This window comes from Artibeus jamaicensis, unplaced genomic scaffold (assembly GCF_021234435.1).
Source record: "Artibeus jamaicensis isolate MK-2021 breed Jamaican fruit bat unplaced genomic scaffold, CSHL_Jam_final scaffold_461, whole genome shotgun sequence".
Lineage (NCBI taxonomy): Eukaryota > Metazoa > Chordata > Mammalia > Chiroptera > Phyllostomidae > Artibeus > Artibeus jamaicensis.
This window is the reverse complement of record NW_026522045.1, coordinates 8,048,348-8,069,128: the sequence shown is the minus strand read 5'-3', so window position 1 is coordinate 8,069,128 and position 20,781 is coordinate 8,048,348. Positions and strand designations below refer to the sequence as shown.

General features: G+C 36.4%; 1 protein-coding gene across 9 annotated transcripts in view; it reads left to right on the top strand.

Annotated features, from left to right (window-relative positions):
- MORC4 (MORC family CW-type zinc finger 4) overlaps positions 1-20,781 on the top strand; it is a 95,149-nt gene that overhangs the window by 17,248 nt on the left and 57,120 nt on the right. For 4 of the 9 annotated variants that reach the window (XM_053657494.1, XM_053657486.1, XM_053657495.1 and 1 more), the window contains 7 exons: positions 58-162; positions 2,605-2,737; positions 3,038-3,166; positions 4,975-5,094; positions 6,856-6,956; positions 19,841-19,939; positions 20,376-20,444. In XM_053657494.1, the coding sequence (XP_053513469.1) occupies positions 58-162; positions 2,605-2,737; positions 3,038-3,166; positions 4,975-5,094; positions 6,856-6,956; positions 19,841-19,939; positions 20,376-20,444 (756 nt within the window). The remainder of the gene's footprint in view (positions 1-57; positions 163-2,604; positions 2,738-3,037; positions 3,167-4,974; positions 5,095-6,855; positions 6,957-19,840; positions 19,940-20,375; positions 20,445-20,781) is intronic. The other 5 variants (XM_053657488.1, XM_053657492.1, XM_053657491.1 and 2 more) reach the window with 3 other exon arrangements.

The following is a 20,781-nucleotide window of genomic DNA, read 5'->3' as shown; positions in this document are numbered from 1 at the left end:
TTCTTTTTTTAAAAAGTTTTTTTAATCCTCACCCAAGGATATTTTTATTGATTTTAGAGAGAGAGGAAGGGAGAAAAAAGAGAGAACCATCGATGTGAGAGAGAAACATCGATCGGTTGTTTCCCATACGCGCCCCGACTGGGGATCGAACCCGCAACCTAGGTATGTGCCCTGACCGGGGATCGAACCCACAACCTTTTAGTGTATGGGATGACACTCCAACCAACTGAGCCATCCAGCCAGGGCGAGATAGTGGTTCTTATTAGCAAAATGTGGAGCTTGATAAGATGGAAACATGAATATCCTGAGGCTATTGCCATAAATAATGAAGACATTTCAATGTTATTCTAAAATCTTTAGAATCCATTATAAATATCTATTTTATATTCATGGACACTGTTTTGAGATAGGTAAATGATAGTTATTTAACTTATTTGACAATGAAAATAAAGTATGAAAAAGAGACATTAGGGTAACAAAGCATGGCATGATCTTTAAAACTAAGGACCTCTGTGTAAGTGCTTTAGAGTATCTGAGTTAGAAGTAGAAAAAACTTTGGAGTAGATAAATTTGAACTGTGATGAGGCCAGCTTCAGGTCACAAACAAAACGATCTAGAAATACTCTAGAATACATGATTTGTTTAATCTAGTTATGTCAAATGGAATATATTTAAGTGTCCACTAAAACCTAAAAGCCTTTCATATAAAACAGAGGTGTTGTTTTGTTATGTTTAATAGAAAAGAGTATGAGGTATATTTATTCTTTTTTCTCTTTAAGTTAAGAATTTCACCTCTCTTCTTAGCTGGGCTAATCTTATATAAAAACCATGCTGGTTTGTATAGAAAGTACTTTCAACTAAAAACAAAAAAAAGGAGGTTTTTCACACATTGATAATTTAGATCTTCCTTTGTCCTATTGGGGAAAACCTCAAATATTATTTATCTTATAAAGGATTATTTTTCTGAGGTATTTTCAGTGATTTAAATACATTAAGTAGGCTTTTTTCTTTGTACGTTGTTTCTCAATTACATAGTAGTAAGTGTTATGTAAATAAAGAATTTCATATTCACATAACTTCAAGAAAAGCTGGCTTGAACAAAGTTTGCCATGTTGCTTTATTGCAGCACTTCTCAGGCTTTAATATGCTAATATTATTTCAATATGCATGAAAATATGCAAGAGCAATATAATATGCAGTATTACTCAATTTCAAAAAAAAATTTTTTAATCCTCTTTTCTTTGGATAGTGAATGGTGGGGGCCAAAGATAGAAAACCTCCCCAGTGTGTTTTTGAGTGGGGTTGGGTAGTAAGAATCAGGATTATCCCGGAAAATCCAGAATATACTATTATAATGACATGGCCTTTATAAAAGCTACATATCATAATGGCCCTGGTTCAGCCTTGAAGAAGGAGCTACATTTCCATCACAGCAGCTCTGATCTTGCAAAGCCTGGAGTATGAGAAAGGTATTAGATCTTTGAGGTGGCTCTGTGGGCCTGGAATTGTTTTTCAATTGTATTCACTCATGCAACCAAGCTACCTTTCCTCCCTCTGTCCCTCCCTCTCTCCCTCCCTTCCTTCCTTGATTACTTCCTTCCTTCCTCCCTTCTTTCCTATTTAAGAGTATTTTGGGGGATTACTGTTCCACAGGACAAATTTTGGAAACTATTGTTCTGATACATGTTTTCTCCATAACCCATCAGGAAACAAAGATGGGTCTTGGCTTTTTTTCCTGGCTGTTGTTAGTGGTATAACCCAGGATCTGGAAATAGACCACAGCTAAGTGACCCAAAAGGATTATGAGAAGAAAATTTCTTATGAAAAGAATATGATTACTATAATATTTAAATGATAATTCCATAAATAATACTCTATAAAACTAGCAAATATATGCTATTTCTTTTTAAAAATTTTTAAAAATTTTATTTATTTATCTTTAGAGAGGAAGGGAAGAGGAGAGGGAGAGAAATATCAATGTATGGTTGCCTCTTGTGTATCCCCTGCTGGGAACTGGCCTATAACCCAGGTGTGTGCTCTGACTGGGAATCGAACTGTGATCCTTTGGTTCACAGGTCCATGTTCAATCCACAGAGCTACACCAGCCAGGGCTTCTATTTTTATAATAACCTTTTTTCCCTTCTAAGAAATAAGATCTGGGGAAATCTCAGTATCTCATTAGTCCTTCCATAATTGCTGAAATTGGAAGAAGTCGGTTTTGATTAATCTATTTATTCAGTTAGGGAAAATGACCTATCCAACAATACCCAAAAGTTGGGATCTATTATAAGGTCCTGCTTCAAGGATAGCTGACAACCATTGGATTTATCAGATCACTTATACACACTACACACACCATCCTTTTTTTTCCTTTTGTACTTGACATTACCACCTCTGTGAAACAGCAGATTTGTTTAGGCTTGAAATACCCTTAATATTGTGTGGTCTTCAAACTGACTGATTTGTAGTTTAGTACTGGTAGTCAGGGAAAGAAATAGATATGTGAGTTTTGGCTCATATTGTTACTTTTCTCTTGGGTTCCTAGTGCATTTTTGTCCTTTGGAACCAGTTTTTGTTAGATTGGTACTTGTCTCTTTTACCCAGAAATAAAGATGGGAAGTCTGAGTTGGACTTTGATACAGATCAATATGACATCCTGGTATCAGACTTTGGCACAGAAGAAAAAGAGACTGGTGGTGTTACCTCTGAACTGCCAGAAACAGAGTATTCCTTACGGGTGAGTAAAAGTGGTTTTTCTTCAACAATGAGAGGTAAGAATTCCTGTAACATGAAAATCTATATAGTAATATCTCATTTTAGTTATATAAAAATGGCCACCTTTCTGCCCTATGTTAGGTTTCTTTTTCACTGTCTCTGCTAAAACAGTTTAGCAAATAGATTTAGTATCATTTTAGTATGGTAGTTGACAGTATAACATAGTATGGAAACTGAGCCAAATCTTTGTCCAGAATGTTTTAAGGAGATGTCAATAGAATTCGCGATATTGTATAATAACTTTCCCTTCACTGTTCCATAGGCATTTTGTGGTATTCTGTATATGAAGCCACGAATGAAAATTTTTCTGCGTCAAAAGAAGGTGACTACCCAGATGATTGCCAAGAGCCTGGCTAATGTAGCATATGATATATATACACCTACTTTTACAGTATCCTTACAACTACATGAAGTTTACCTCTTCATTTCGGGATCAGATTTCAACATTGGCACAGAAAAACAAAAACCTTTCCTTTGCATTTCTTAAATGCTGATCTATGTACTATTATTTATTCATTTATTTATTAGAGACCACCTGGAAATGATTAAAATAATATGGCCCTGAGACTTTGGAGATTCTGGTTCAGTAGATTCTGAAATCTCTTTTTTTAAAAAATAAGAAATATTATTTATTTTTAAATTCTCAGCTGATTCTAATGGGTAGCCAGGTTTGAGACTCTGCTTTAAGGTCCACACCATTTAGTTTGTATTGGAATTTATTATATATTACATTGAAATAAGCAAAATGTTGTCTAGAAATTGATAATCTTTTGGACATAGCATGATTTTCCTCATGACAAGTCCACACTTATGTTGATAGAACTTAGGAAAGTGGAAATTAAATCTTCAACAGGTTTGATGTGGATTTCCTGGTACTTCTCATAGTGGCAGCCACTCAGAGAAGTAAGTACTCATTTTCACTTCTATGTGCCATTGCACTAGGAATAGATTCCAGATACTTGAGAAAATCTTAAGATTATGGAAATTAGGTCTATATTTGTTAATAGTTTTAGGACCAAGAAAAGCCTTTGAACAGCTGAGAACTCATAAGCAATTATGAAGAATTGCTGTTGTAATTTATTTTCTAGTATATAAGCACAGCTCTTGGACTAAGGAACACTGTTTATCAAAGGTATTATTTATCTTGCTTTGTCTTTCTTCCCCTGACCAAAAATTAGAAATTGTTTCCTTTAATAAAAAGCTACGTAATTGTTACTATAAGCATATTTATTTTCTCCTTTTGGAAAGAATACAGTATCTATTAGGAAAGTTTTTTTTTTTTTAAGCCTTAAACAAGCCCAGCTTAACAAAGCCAAAGATAGTACTGTTAGTATCTGTAGGTAAATTAGTTATATCACTGTATGTAGGTTAGGATATTGGTGCCATAGGTTTAACAGAGCCAGTCTAAAGAATTGTTTTCCAACTGCATATTTTTCAAATATGCCACATTTCTGTCACCAGCTTCCATTTTTTATGGGTTTCTGGGTTTGTATTCAGGGTGACTCCTATACACACACTCTATATGTACCTTAACTCTTTTTAGCTGTCCTTCTAATTAAACTAGTTACCTTCTCTAATAGAATTTGGGCTAAACAAATTCACTGTGGAGATGAGTAAAATGAAACTCCTAATAACATTTCCTCCAAGGTCACTGAGGGACAAGATCACTAACGCTGATTTATTTATTCCCCAGCTATCAAAGGCCTCTTCTTTCTTCCTGTGCTTTCTAATTTGAGGAACCTCCTACCCCAAGGTACTCTCTCCCCATAATTAAGAATTATAAAAATATACCATAGAAATAAAGTACTTAACAATCTTTATATTAAAAATGTTAATTTTTTTACAGTGGCTGGTGTGGCTCAGTGGACTGAGCACTGGCCTGCAAACCAAGGGTCACCAGTTTGATTCCCAGTCAAGGCATATGCCTGGGTTGCAGCCTGGTCCCTGGTGCCGGGCACACAAGAGGCCACCACACATTGATGTTTCTTTCTCTCTCTCTCTCCTTTTCCTTCTCTCTAAAAATAAATAAAAAAAATCTTTTTTAAAAAAGAATATTTGTGAAGCTATTACTACAGACTTTTCAAATGCCCTCTAGAAAGGTTGTTCCAATTTATATTAGATATTCTTTGGTATAATAGAATGCAAATTTTTTTCTGAGAAAGCTATGGGCATTTGTCTCCTTAATGATTTTCTTCTCAGAATAAGCAGGTGAAAATAACTTTTGGCTTCTCTTGCAAGAATAATAACCAATTTGGAGTAATGATGTATCACAACAACCGTCTCATAAAGTCCTTTGAGAAGGTGGGATGCCAGGTGAAGGTGAGTGATTAATGTGTTTTTTTTTTTTTGTCTCAGAAGGCTGAAAACAGTAGGAAGAGGATTTAAAATTTGCAAAGGGGATTAAGTCATTAATGACTTTTTCTCCTATCTTATGTTGGTGGTTAAATCTTACCCTAGAAGTTTATGTTACCAGTGAACCATCTTGTGTTGAAGAACTCTACTTGTCATTCTCCATAGATATCAGTCAACATGGAAACTTTACTGCATGCATTTTCTAGGTAGCTGTTAATAAGAGAATCAAAACACCAGCAACTCTGTCACGTGTAAGTTTATTGGTGGTGGCTCTTTATATTTTCTTAAGGAGACAATAAAGCATAGTGAAAAATGCATAAAATTTAGTGGTTGATAGCCAGGATTTGATTCCTGGCTTCTGTACTTAAAAGCTGTGCCACCTAGGCTAAATCACTTAATTTCTCTGAGGTTCAATTTCTTACCTGTAAAGTGGGAACAGCAGTAATAATTTTACCTGCTCTTCCTACCTTAGAGCTTACACAGTTGAGAGATTTAAATTGGATAAATTATGTAAAAATACTTTATAAACTGAACCATACAAATATTATCATCTTTAATGTTTTTAATATATTTTATTGATCATGCTATTATAGTTATCTCATTCTCCCCCTTCATTCCCCTCCACCCTGCACACCCTCTCCCACCCACATTCCCCCCCTTTAGTTCATGTCCATGTGTCACAAGTTCTTTAGCTTCTACATTTCCCGTACTATTCTTGCCCTCCCCCTATTTTCTTTCTATTGTCTATGCTACTTATCCTCTGTACCTTTTCCCCCTCTCTCCTCCTCCCACTCCCCTGTTGGTAACCCTCCATGTGATCTCCATTTCTGTGGTTCTGTTCCTGTTCTAGTTGTTTGCTTAGTTTGCTTTCGTTTTAGGTGTGGTTATTAATAACCGTGAGTTTGCTGTCTTTTTACTGTTCATATTTATTGTTTTAATGACAATTTAAATTGGAAATATCCACAAGTATTCCATTCATTGCTATTTTACAGATAAGATTGCTGAAGCACAAAAATGATAAAGTGCTTTATATTACACAGTAGGACAAACTTATATTAGACCCAGAATATCTAGTGTTCAGCCTATGTTGATTTTCCTTGTTATATCATCTCTACACAACTCATGTTTGTGTGCTAGTCTAATTATACTTAGTTCCTTTCATTAAAGAATTTTTAAAAAAGATTTTTAACCCAACGTATCTTGTATCAACTTGTAATTAATAACCCTTCACATGTGACTCACTTTAGTAGATTGGTGGCCTACATATATAAAATTATTTATTTTATTAGAGTGTGATGGTTATGTAGCATCCTTAAAATATTGTGAGGTGAAGTTTGGTTTCAGTACTCTAAAACAGTAGTATATAACTTTGATTGTTTTTAGCTGTATCATTTTTTGTTCAAATGAAATCATATGGCAATCCCAGAATACAAAACAGTTGAAAATGGAGATAGTGTGAAAGAAGTAGAGATGGTTATTAATACTTGGAAAATCCTAGTATATCTTTAGATCATAGTTTGAAAATCTTGTCCTAGAATTTGCCAGAGGTTTCAGTTCAACCTAATATTTGCAGTCTATTGAAGTATATTCTGAGTGTTTCTCTAGACCTTGCTGGTCTTACTTTGCCCATGAATGTTATATAACCTTTCTGTTATTGTTTGGAATCAAAAGGAAATACCTACAGGTAGTCAACAGTAATTTGAGTGTTTAAATTAATATTTTTCTAAGCCAACTCATGGAGAAGGTGTTGGAGTAATTGGAGTCATTGAGTGCAATTTCTTAAAACCTGCGTACAACAAACAAGACTTTGAGTATACCAAGGAGTACCGGTGAGTCATTCATAACCTGAGGGATTTCTGATAGTTTGTTCAGATATGATTCTGTTCTATGAAACCTCTAAAAGCATCTCTATAACCCAGATAGATAAATTAACTGAGAATTCCTTCAAATCTATTTTCCAGGATGAGAGAAAAAATGTTTTGATTTTTATATTAAACCTTAATGATACTTGATATATGGAGCTCAATTGAGATAAACCTTACCTTTAAAAATTATATAAAGAGCATAGGAGTCATTTAGTAAAATACTTCTGGTGAAACAAAGAGCCTTGAAATTATCTTTCTTAAAAAATACATCATATATACTGTATTGTGTGTTCACCACCCAAAGTCAAGTTGATAAGGTTTTTCTTTTTTTGCTTAATGCTTTCCACCCAGCCCCAATGCTCCTCCCCTCTGACAGCTTTCAGTCTGTTCTCTATCTATGAGTCTGTTTCTATTTTGTTTTAGTTTATTTTGTTCATTAGATTTTTATTTTATGTTTTTAAATTGTATTTTATTATTTATGGTATTACAGTTGTCCCAGTTGCCCCCTCTACCCTTTTCCCTCTCTCCCCACTCCCTCAGGCAATCCCAACACCATTGTCCATGTCCATGGATCATGTGTATATATTCTTTGGCTACTCTATTCCCTATGCTGTACTTTATATCTGCATTACTACTGTATAACTACCAATCTATTCTTCTTAATCACTTCACCTTTTTTCACTCATCCCTCTGACCCCCTCCCATCTGGCAACCATTAAAACATTCTCTGTATCTGTGACTGTGTTTCTGTTCTGCTTATTTTACTGAAAAGAGATGAGTGGATCTGAAGTTATTGAATATATTCAGGGGAAAAGCAGCAGTTTGAAGTTTGTTCTAAAACATTGTCTTGAAGCCAGTGAGTGGATTGAGAGGAAACTATTGAAGCAGCAGGAAAGACATGTGTGTTTTTGTGGAAGCATCTAGATTTAGTAGGTAACACAAATAGGTAAGAATGAGAAAGGGCTGGGCATTGAGGCCAAACCAGCAAGCGTATTTTTGGGAGACCAAGAAAGGAGTAGTTGAAGCCAGGATATAATAGTTTGTTTTAAAACTTTGGGGAAGGAATGAGTCATTCATCTGTTCAAAGTTCATTCATCATATAGTATGAGATATCTCCTGTGTGCCATGTACTAGGGACATATTAATGAAAGAAGAATCCTTGATGTCTATGAACAAATGGGATGAAGTATATGCAAATAAGAAAGTTAAATACCTATAAAATAATTGCTTTAATGGGGGAATATGCAAAATGGGAAGAACCTTTAAATATTTCTATAGGAGTTGAAGAAAGCTTCAAAAAGCAGATTATATTTGAGCTTAAATTTTAGGGAAAAATTGGAGTTTTCTAGGTGGACAAATAGGGGAAGGGCATTCTAGGCAAAGGGAAGTATATACAAGGACATGAAAGAGCATGTGATATTCTAGGAGTATGGAGAAATAAGGTATGAGGTGCCATGTTTGTTTTCCTTGAAGTCTCAGTAGCAGTTTTTTTTTAATGTGGGAAAAGTAATTCCCCAAATCTCTTTTTGTGTGTGTGTGTGCGTGCCCCAAACTGTTAAAAATTAGATAAGTCTCGTACCTTAATTTATGTGGAACCATAAGAATTTCAAGATTAGTGCTAGACTAACAGACAACTATTTGGATGGCAAACCGAATTAATTTTAGGGTAATTGGTTCTTGGTCAGTAGGGCTACTCAGTGGTTATGGTGACTGTCTGTCATCAGTTTTAAGTAAAATGGTATTTTATATATAAGTCTGGTACATCATGGAGATCTTTGACTAGGACTTGACTCTTAAGAGTGAAAGTTTAGAAATGACATCAGTTTGATAGGTGTCTCAGAGCCAAAGTCATTGTATTTTTTTTCAGTAAAAGGAATAGTGACTTTCTGGTGATTAAGCAAGTAGTTACGATTTTTGAACTCTAACTGTTAAGATATCAAAACTTAACATCTTCCTTTAAAAATTTTTTTAATCCTCATCCAAGGACATATTTATTGATTTTAGAAAGAGAGAGAGAGAGAGAGAGAGAAACATTGATGTGAGAAACATCAATCAGTTCATTGCTTCCTGTGTGTGGCCAGACCAGGGATTGAACCCACAACCTAGGTACGTGCCCTGATCAGGAATCAAACGCGCACAGCCTTTTGGTATATGCGATGATGCTCCAACAACTGAGCAACCCAGCCAGGGCACTACTCTTATTTCTTATATCATCTGTGTCAAACCCAATGTACCTTTTAAATTTTAGAGGTTTTAGACCCTTGGTTTGTGATGTTTAGTTTCAGTATGAGTTTGGAGTGATTGTAGGGGATCCAGATGTAGTTCATCCCCAGTAGGTTTATTTAGTTAAACATAAAATTTCTGGCTTAAGTAGCTTAATAATCTGCTACACATTTTATTAAAAACAGAAAACTAGTATACTGTTCCGCATATAGAATCTTTTGAGGATAAAAATTTATGTAACTCCTATTTCTTGCATCAATTTCCTTTTTTACTTAATATATTTTATATAAAATGAGAAGATGTTCATTTTAAAAATAAGGAAATTTGACTGGAGCATTGAAGAAGGTTGTCTGCTATCACAAATTCATCCTAAGAGTATGATAGTTGTGAGAACTGAAAATAATAACAGAGATAACAACCATCATACTGCCGGAATGTCTTCAAATAAATCAACTATAATATCAGTTTTAATAGTTGTGGATATCAGATTTCAACAGCAACTATCAGGACTCAAACTTACAACACTATTAGAGTAAATTTTAGCTTCAAAAGTACAATCACCCCTGGCCGGGTGGATAACTGATCCAACCAACTGGTTGGAGCATCATCCTGTGCACCAAAAGGTTGCAGGTTCGCTCCCTGGTTGAGATGTGTTCAGGAGGCAACCGATCAATGTATGCCTGTCTCTCTCTGTCCCCTCTCTCTCCCCACTCTCCCTCACCCCTATCCTTTCTCTCTAAAATCAACAAACATATCCTCAGGTGAAGATATGTTTCAACTATCCTCAGCTGAACTTTAAAAAGTTCAGTCAACACATATTGAGTACCCCAGTTTTGCATGGCACAGTGACTGGGCTTTGTGGAATTTTCTGAAGAATTAAGGGAAAGTCCATCAAAGAACATGTACAAAGGACACATGGACAAAACCATAGGGAGTAGGTTTGACAGAGGAGGGGATGGGTGGGGAGCAGGGCTGTGGTGGGGTGAAAATGGAGATAACTGTACTCGAACAATTAAAAAAAGAAAGAACTACTATAAAAGACACACGGACAAAACCGAGGGGGTAGGTGGGAGCAAGGGATGGAGGTGGGTTTGGCTGGCGTGGGGGGGAGTGAGGGGAGAAAATGCAGACAAATTTAACTGAACAACAATAAAGTAATTAAAAAAAGAAAAAGGTATGGTTTCTGTCTTTGAGGAGTTATAGTCTATATGTAATAGTGGATTATCACATACATGAAACAATTTAGAGAGTAATAAAATGGTTGTTTGATCAATCAAAACCTAAGTGGTATGGTGTAGGAAAAATGTCCTGAGAAAAGAGATAGGGAAGGTTTTGGGTAGAAAGTGTGACTTAAGATTTGCTTTAAAGGACACAGGATTTAGAAGAGGGAGGGAAGGGAACTCCAGGATGGAATTATAGCATGAGCTAAGGTAGTGACATGAATTCAGAATGGTAAAAATATGGGGAGTAAGGGTAAAGGGATATAACTGGGAGTGAGGGAAATAAAGGCAAATGGATAGAGTAGGGCCATATTTTAGAGCATGCATTAGTAAACTTTTTCTGTGAAGGGAGAGGAGGTAAATATTTTAGGCTTTGTAGGGTATGTGGTCTCTGTCACAACTACTCAATTCTGCTGCAGTATGAAAGCACCTATAGGCGAAAACAGGCAGTGGCCTGGATTGGGGCCACAGGCTGTAGTTTGCTGAACCCTGTGCTAGAGCCAGTTTCTAAACTATGTGCTGAGCTGTACCTAATGAACTCACAGTGGAACCATAAGATATTTTAATTTTTTGAGGGAAATGCAGTGATATTTGACTTCTGTTTATAAACAATAGAAATTGCTTTCTATTGCTGTCATAACAAATTACTATAAACGTAGTGGCTTAAGACAACAGTGATTTTATCTTAGAGTTCTGTATGTTAGAAGTCCAACACAGATCCAATTATGCTAAAATCAAGGTGTTGGCAAGGCTGCATTCCATTCTGGAGGGTTAGGAGATAATGTATATCTTTGCCTTTTTCAGCTTCTTGAGGCTGCCGGTATTTTTTAACCCATAGCCCTAATCCTCCATCTGCGAAGCCTGCAATGGTGGGCTGAGTTCTTCTCACATCGCATGACTCCAGTGACCTTGCTTCTATCATCATATCTGTGATTCTGACTCTCTACCACACTCTTCCACTTTTAAGGACCCTTGTGATTACATGACAGTTCTATATAATCTTTCTATTTTAAGGCCAACTGATGAGTAACCTTGATTTCATCAGCAATCTTAATTTCCTCTTTCTGTGTAACCTAATATATTCATACGTTTCAGGGCTTAAATGTCATTGCAGGACCCTTATTCTGCCTATCATATTTCACTCTCTGCCCCCTAATATCTCACATGCAAAATACACCCCATACCAACATTCCCCAAAGTTTCAACTACTACAACTCAAAGCCTAAACTCTCATCTTAATGTCATCTGTTCAAAATTCCAAAATCTCATCATCTAAATCAGGTATGGGTGATTCTCTGAATCTGATGCATCATGGAGTAATATCCCTTTCCATCTATAAGTGTGTCTTTTTTATTTTCATATTTTGCTCCCAAAATACAATAGAGGGACAGGCATAGGATACCAGTTATAGGTATTCTTGTTCAAATGGGGAGAAAATTGAAAGAAAAAGGAATCTCTGGTCCCAGGCAATTTCAAAATCTAGCCAAGTTAACTCCATTAAATTTCAAGACCTTGAAGGAATCTTCTGGAGCTTTCACCTCCACCCTCTTGATTTTTGGGCTGATGGCTCCACCCTCAGCATTATCTTTCATTTTTCTTGAAGGATAGCTTGTATTTACAGCCGATACGTTTCATCAGCCTGTTTCCTGACTATAGCCTTCTTTCATTTTATACTCTCTTCATCCCTTTCAGTCAAATCTAGCAGCTTTTGTGCTAGTATGCCATTCTCCAGAACCTTGTGGGTCTCATAGGTATCTTGTATATGTTCACTCCATCAAACAAGGGGCTTCTGATAGGTTTTTCCTAAATAATCCTATTTTTATTCCTAGTTGCACTGGGGTTGCTCTGGATATTTGAGTTACATGCTTAATCTTTTTTAAAAAGAGCTTTTTGCCCTGGCTGGTGTAGCTCAGTGGATTGAGCGTGGGCCTGTGAAGCAAAGGGTCGCCGGTTCGATTCCCAGTCAGGGCACAACCCAGGACCTGGGTTGCTGGCCAGGTCCCCAGTGGGGAACACATGAAAGGCAACCCCACATTGATGTTTTTCTCCCTCTCTTTCTCCTTCCTGTCCCCTCTGTCTAGAAATAAATAAATAAAGTATTAAAAAAAAAGCTTTTTGTGTGACTGAATACTCTGGCCCTTTGATCTTTCTGGGGTATTAGAAAAAAGCTGTCCAGTCACAGCCTCGTCTTTTTCTCTAGAGTATGTTTTCCTGATAGTGAATATCAAAATTTTAGCTTCTTTTACAGTTTGGATAGACTGGAAATTTCCACACTGATTAAGTCCTGGTTCCTTTTTGTTGAGTACCATATTTTGCTGTGTATAATGCACTCCCCTGTATAATGAGTACCCACAGTTTTGGCCCACACTTTCATGGAAAAAATGTTATAATTTTTTCATTCAGTTATTTACTTATTTATATTTAGAAATGAAACAATTTTATTCTACACTATTATTTTGCATACAGATATTGTTATTGCTTTCTAGAGTTGTGCTTTTAATGCATAAGCATAAATATAAAGATTAAAAGCATTTATATAGATACAGAATTATTACTATCCATGTATAAATGCACATCCTTATTTTTCCCTCAAAAATTTGGGCAAAAATAGTACTCATTATGGCAAAATATGGCAGTTGTTCCCTAAGTTTATTTCTTTCATCTCACACTTTACATAAGCAGCAAGAAGACACCAGGCCATACTTTGAAGACTTTGCTTGGAAATCTCAGCCAAATGATACATCACTTATAAATTCTGCTTTCTGTATAACTCTAGGATATAACTCTGCTAAGCTTTCTGCCACTGTATAACAAGGATCACCTTTCCTCAAGATTTCCATCAACACGTTCCTCATTTCCTTCTGAGCCTTGACAAGCAACACCTTTAACATATGTAATTGTACTAACAGTCTGTTCACAATAATTCTGATATTATCTAAGAGGATTTGTGTTTTTTCTATGATGATCCTTACTTTCTTCAGAGCCCTCAAATTCTTCCACCCTCTGCCCACTGCCCATTTCTAAAGTAACTCCCACATTTTTAGATATTTGCTATAGCAGTACTCCAGCTTCCAAGTACCAAAATCTGCCGTATTTCTTTTGATTACACCATATGTTTGTGAATCTGGGCTTTCAGCAGTTGCTGTGAGACAAAGCAAGTACCGTATTTTCCAGACCATAAGGTACACCTAGGTTTTAGAGGAGGAAAATAGGGGAAAAAATTGAAGCAAAAAATGTGGTACAATATTTAATAACAACATAATATTTTACCAATGTAGATGTAAACAGAACTCAACATAAGCATTAACAACCATTATTCCTCCAAAATCTGGGGAGAAGGTGCATCTTATAGTCTGAAAAATACAATAATACATGACAATACATGACTACGAAATGAGGAAAGCTTTGTCCAATTTGATCCCAAGGTTTGAGAAGTACATAACCCAATGGGCATACACATCCCATTAGTAGATAATTGTGGTTAAGAATAAAAGAGAAATCTTTTTCTAACTTATATGTATTTTTTTCAAATGGGTTCTAAATTTTAATTGATAAATACTTACTAAATTGTTTATACCTGACTATGTAATAAATTGAAATAGTACAAATTTATTTTTACTTGAGAGTGCCATGGAAAACTTGAGACATTAAGGGTGCCATGAACCTAGAAGGTTTGAGTATTTCTGTTTTAGAGGGACAGAAGGTAGAGTGGTTGATGCCTTAGGCAATAAGAATTCATTGTGTGTTCTTAAATAGGGGAATGGATGAAATGCTATCTTAAGAATCTAGGAGGACTTCCGCCAAGATGGAGGCATAGGTGGAAACACTGTGCCTTCTCGCACAACCAAATTAAAAGGCGAAAGATTTATGTGATCTGAAGAGAAACCAGAGTATACAACCAAATTAAAAAAACAAAGTTTTAGCAACAAAAATGCAGCCAAACCACAGACAATTGAACTATATACAAGTTCTACAACAATGAACCATTCAGCCAGACCAGTAAGAGGGGCGGAGCCAGTAGCGGAGCAGGTTGGCAAAAAAGATCCCCCAACCCAGGCACGTTGGCAGCTGAGGGCGGATCCCAGGTGTGGGGTAACAACAGACGGACCCAGTGAAGGCGCAAGGCAGCAGGCTGACCGAGGTCACACATTTGTGCGCAGATAAACCAGCGAAGGAGCAATCAGTGAGACAGACCGCACAGGCCACAGTGGCAGGCAGCAGCAGAGGGGACTGCCATTGCTCCCTCTCCACCCCCGCCCCCACATACAGCATCACAACCCAGGAACATGGGTTGCCCTACCCTGGTGAACACCTAAGGCTCTGCACCTCATACGTAACAGGCATGAATAGACCAAAACATTATGGCTCAAGAAGAAAAACAGCTCAAAGCCCCAGAGCCAATACTTCTAAGCAACCAAGAGATAGCCAACCTATCAGATGCACAGTTCAAAACACTGATGATCAGGATGCCCACAGAACTGGTTGATTTTAGTCACAAATTAGAGGAACATATGAAGGCAAAACTAAGTGAAATGAAGGGAAATGCACAGGGAACCAATAGTGATGGAAAGGAAACTGGGACTCAAATCAAGGGAGTGGACCAGAAGGAAGAAAAAAAATGACCAAACAGAAACCAATGAAGAAACAAGAATTCACAAAAATGAGGAGAGGCTTAGGAACCTTCAGGATATCTTTAAACATTCCAACATCTGAATTATAGGCGTACCAGAGGGGAAGAGAAAGAGCAAGTGGAAAACTTATTTGAACAAATAATAAAAGAGAACTTCCCCAATCTGGCAAAGGAAATAGACTTCCAGGAAATCCAAGAAGCTCAGAGAGTCCTACAGAAGGTGAACCCAAGAAGGAACACACCAAGGCACATCATCATTACATTAGCCAAGATTCAAATGAAGGAGAGAATCCTAGAAGCAGCAAGACATAAGGGGACAGTTACCTACAAAGGAGTTCCCATCAGACTGTCAGCTGATTTCTCAAAAGAGACCTTACAGGCAAGAAGGGGCTGGAAAGGAGTATTCCAAGTCCTGAAAACCAAAGACCTACAACCAAGATTACTCTATCCAGCAAAGCTTTCACTTAGAATGGAAGGACAGATAAAGTGCTTTTCAGATAAGGTCAAATTCAAGGAGTTCATCATCACCAAGCCCTTATTATATTAAATGTTATAGGGACTTATCTAAGAAAAAGAAGATAAAAAAGATGAACAGTGAAAGGACAGCAAACTCACAGTTATTAACAACCACACCTAAAACAAAAGCAATCTAAGAGGACAGCTAGATCAGGAGTGATCCAGAGAAATGACGATCACATGTAGGGTTAGCAACAAGGGAGTGGGAGAAGGAGAAGGGTGGAGAAGACACAGAAAATAAGTAGCATAGACAGTAGGTAGAAAATAGGGTAGAGGGCAAGAATAGTATGGGAAATATAGAATCTAAAGAACTTGAGACACGTGGTCATAAACTAAAGGGGGAAATGTTGGGGGAGGGGGTGTGCATGGTGGAGGGGAATGAAGGGGGCAAATAGAACAACTGTAATGGCATAATCAATAAAATATATTTTAAAAAGAATCTAATACAGTCAACACTTAAACTATGAGGGGGTTAGCGGCTCAGACCACCCATGGAGTTGAGAACCTACATACAACTTAAGTTGGCCCTCCAGATATACAAATTCCCACCTACAAATCAAAGATATAGTTGACCCTTGAACAACGCAGGTTTGAACTTTGCAGGTCCATTTAATATATAAATGTGGATTTTGAACAATGTGGATTTGAGGTGGACCTTCACAGTTGAAGTCCACATTGTTCAAGGGTCAAGTGTATATTATACTTATGTACAGCTTTATAGTTTATACAGTGCTTTCCACAGACTACATCAGTTGATAAATCTGACAATGGTGTAAGGTGTATTGAAGGTTACTAGAGTAATCTAGGTGTGAGGTGAATGTCTGAAATAAAAGTAGCTGTGTAAAATGAAATATATGGAACATTCTGTAAAAAAGATCAGAAATTTTTGGAAATTGATTGATAATGGGGTATGGGAAATGGCAAAACATTTTAATAACCTTCCAAATAAATCCCTTGCTCATTAGCAGTCACTCCACATTTCTCCTCTCAAACCTCTGGCAAGCACACATCTACTTCCTTCTTTTCAATTTTTTTTTTGGTTGTGGCAAAATACACATAACATGACCATCTTAAACATCACTTTAAAAAAAACATTTTATTTATTTTTAGAAGGGAAGGGAGGGAGAAAGAAGGAGAGAAACATTGATTGGTTGCCTTTCATATACACCCTGTCTAGAGACCAAAATCACAACCCAGGCATTTACCCTGACTGGAAAGTGAACTGGCAACCCTTTGCTTTGCAGGACAACACCCAACCAACTGAGCCACACCAGTCAGGGCTTAACTATTCATAAGTATACAGTTCAGTAGTATTCTGTACATTCATATTGTTAAGCAACCATCACCACCATCCATCTCCAGGATTCTTTTCATCTTTCAAAGTGAAACTTTATACCCATTCAACAATAATTACCCATGCCTCACCACTAGTTCCTGGCAACCACCACTCTACTTTCTGTTTCTGTGAGTTTGACTATTCTGAATACCTCACATAAGTTAAATCATACAATAGTTGCCTTGTTGTGATGGCTTATTTCACTGAGCAAAATGTCCTCAAGTTTCATCCATGTTGAAGCATGTATCAGAATTTACATCCCTTTTTAAGACTGAATAATATTTCATTGTGTGTGTGTGTGTGTATATATATATATATATATATATATATATATACACACATACATACATAAACACTACATTTTGCTTTTCCATTCAACCATCAATGGACATTTGGGTTGCTTCCATGTTTTAGCTATCATGGTATACTGTCTACAGTAGTTCCCCATTAACCATGGAGTATATGTTCCAAAACACCCAATGGATGCCTGAAACCATGAATGGTACAGAACCCTATAAATACTGTTTTTTTCCTATACACACATACCTATGATAAAGTTTATAAATTAGGCACAGAAACAGATTAACAATAATAAAATAGAACAATTAATGCAGTATACTGTAATAAAAGTTATATGGATGTGGTCTCTCTCAAAATATCTTATTGTACTATACATACAGTATAGATATACTGATTGCTGGACAAAGGGAAGATTCATGTTCTTGATAGGATGGAGCTGGACAGTGCATGATTTCATCCCACTACTCAGATCAGTACACAATTTAAAACTTATAAATTGTTTATTTCTTGAGTTTTTTTGTTCTTTGGACCACATTTGACTGTGAGTAACTAAAACTGGAAAGCAAAACCACAAAGGGAGGTACTACTTCCTTTTGTTTAATATGTATCAGTATAGCCATCCTTGCTGTCTTTGGGTTACTATTTACATGGAATATTCTTTTTCATCCTTTCACTTTCTACCTATTTATGTCTTTGCATCTAAAATTAGTCTGTTGTATCCCTGGCTGGTGTGGCTCAGTTGGTTGGGCATCAGCCCACAAACTGAAAGGTTAGGGGGTTTGATTCCAGGTCAGGGCACATGCGTAGGTTACAGGATCATTCCTCATTTGGGATGCATGCACAAGTCAACCACTCGATGTTTCTCTCTCATATCAATGTTTCTCTCCTCTTTCTCCCTCCTTTCCCCTTTCTCTGGAATCAATACAAGAAAAAATAATAATAAAATTAGTCTCCTGTAGATAGCATATATTTGTATCATGTTTTTATATTCATTCTACCAATCTCTGTGTTTTGTTTGGAGACTTTAATCTATTTACATGTAAAGTAATTACCGATAATGAGGTACTTCTGTTATTTTACTTTTTGTTTTCTATACACTTTATAGATGTGATCCTCGTTTCCTGCATTACTATCTCCTTCTGTGTTCAGTTGATTTTTTATGATTAAACATTTAAATCTTCTCATTTCCTTTTGTGCATGTTTTATAGCTCCTTTCTTTGTGGTTACCATGGGGATTACAGGAGCCTGTGATCAGAAACAGCACACAGCTATCAGATCTCAGATCTCTGGTATTTGAAGGGCAGAGTTCTTTTTGCCCCACCCTGGATCCTGTAAGCTGCTCTTAGGACAGCTGCCTGTCATGGGGTTGGGGTAAGGGATGGTGTGCTACGAGCTAAAATTTTCCAATTTACCATCCAAGCCTTCCCTTGGAAGTTTCAATCCTTCAATAGACTCCACAGTTCCAAATAATTACATCAGATGGATTCAGGCAGTGCAGTTGTCCAGCTGGAGATTAAAATTCTTGGTCTTTTGACTTCACCATCTTCCCAGAATCTTGTCTAATTTATTTTTAAAGTAGATTTAAAGTAGAATATTAATATAAAACAAGGAATGGTTCTTTATCTGTGGCTTGAGGGAAAGTTATAAACATAGAGGTAGAATATTATTTCATTGGAGGGGAAAAGGGGAGCTCATGTATAATAACCTTAACCTTCTCTGTGTAGTCAGAATCTAATTTAATATAAGTAAGGAGTTGGGGGGTAAGGAAGAATTCCCCTTATGGAAAGAAGAGGTCTATAAAAACCTTGGGAAACAATCCAGAGAGTCAGGAGATTTTAAATATACTAATTCAGTAGTATTTCATGTGTGTACAGTTGTACATGGAAGTTTTAATCCTGGGTTGTAGAATTAAATAAGAGTTAGTCATTAGAAAAATTGACAGTTTGTAGAAGTAAAGTTCTGGTTTTGACTTTATATACATTATATTTTTGACCTTGAGTCTACTGTTATTAATTTGGGAAGAGAGATAAAGGAGAAACAGTAACAGCCAAAACTGGGGTATAGCTTCCACTAACAGCTGTGTAGTAGAAGATTGAAGAGGACTTTGTTGCCCATTGGTGCTATAACTGCTCTAATCAGCATTTGCATGAAGAGGAACTATATGGACATTTTAAAATTAATATTTGATTTACTTGTAATAGATAAGATGTAGTCTTTGATCCTCTGACTTTCAACTTGATTCTGAATAGTTTACATGTAGTCACATAACAATCAAATAACATATCAGTGTTTGGCTCTCTCCTGTCTCTGAAAAATAGTCCTTTATTTCTCTAATGTCAACTCCTCACTCCCCTATAATTTCAAAACCCTCAAAAATTTGGAGAACACAGTACTTTTTAGGACTTTTGACCATTTTACCTTTTTAATCAAAGTGACTATTCAGCATTCTGACTGTCATTTTGGCATGTAATTTGAACGGTAGTGGATTCCCATCCTAGTTGCTATAAGTGTAGTTGTTTAAACCTAAATTGTTGGCTTCTTTTAGATGGGAGTATCTCATAGGTCACAAATTTGTTCAATAAATTCTCATCATTGACATGCTTCTTCTTGCTTTTTCTTTCAGATTGACCATAAATGCCCTTGCCCAGAAGCTCAATGCTTATTGGAAGGAAAAGACTTCCAAAGAGAATTTTGAGACCTCAGCCATAGCTAGGGCAATACCGTGAGTAGTAATTATAGAATATAAAAGTATTAAGGGTAATGTCCATAGAGCAAATGGAAAGAACAAGAGTAAGATGGTGCTCTTCACATAAGGAAGTTTAACTAACTAAAACTGGGAAATCACAGGTACTAATTTTATCATTCTCTGGACCTCTTCATTCTGGTTTAAGACTTGTGTGGTTTGGATTATAAATATGAAGAATTTAGTATGTTCAGTTTATGCTATAGACAATATGATATAGACCATGATGGCCGTTTAAATCAGGTACTCCTAGGTTGGAAATCTGGTTCTGCTTCTTAATAGTTGGGCAAGTTTGGGTAACTCACTTCACCTCTCTGAGTACAATAAATTAGATGTTAAAACATTTTTAGCACAGCACCTGGCATATAGTAGGTATTCAGAAATGTTAGCAAACTTTCCTTCTCTTTATTCCTAGAGGACATTGTTGGAACTGTACCATGGAATTTGACAGCAGAAGTAGAGAATCCGGCATAGCAGAAAAAAGGTAGAATTTATTAAATCTAAGATAGGGAATAACACACAGAACTGTGCATCAAGATGAACTGCCTCAGTAGGCCAGGAAAAGAACATAAAGAGAGGATTAATATAGAATGTGTAATACACATATGTAGTCAGTTACACCATCATTAAGGCAGAGATTTGGGTGTTAAAAGTTCATTTTGATGTAGGTACCCACCCATGTTTATTTTTAATGAAAATGATCAGGAAAAGCTATGATATAAAATTTTGTTTCAAATGCAACCTAATTACTTTATAAATATCACCATCTTATTCTAAATATCTTATTCATATCCAACTTCCATGGTTTTCAAAGACACGAA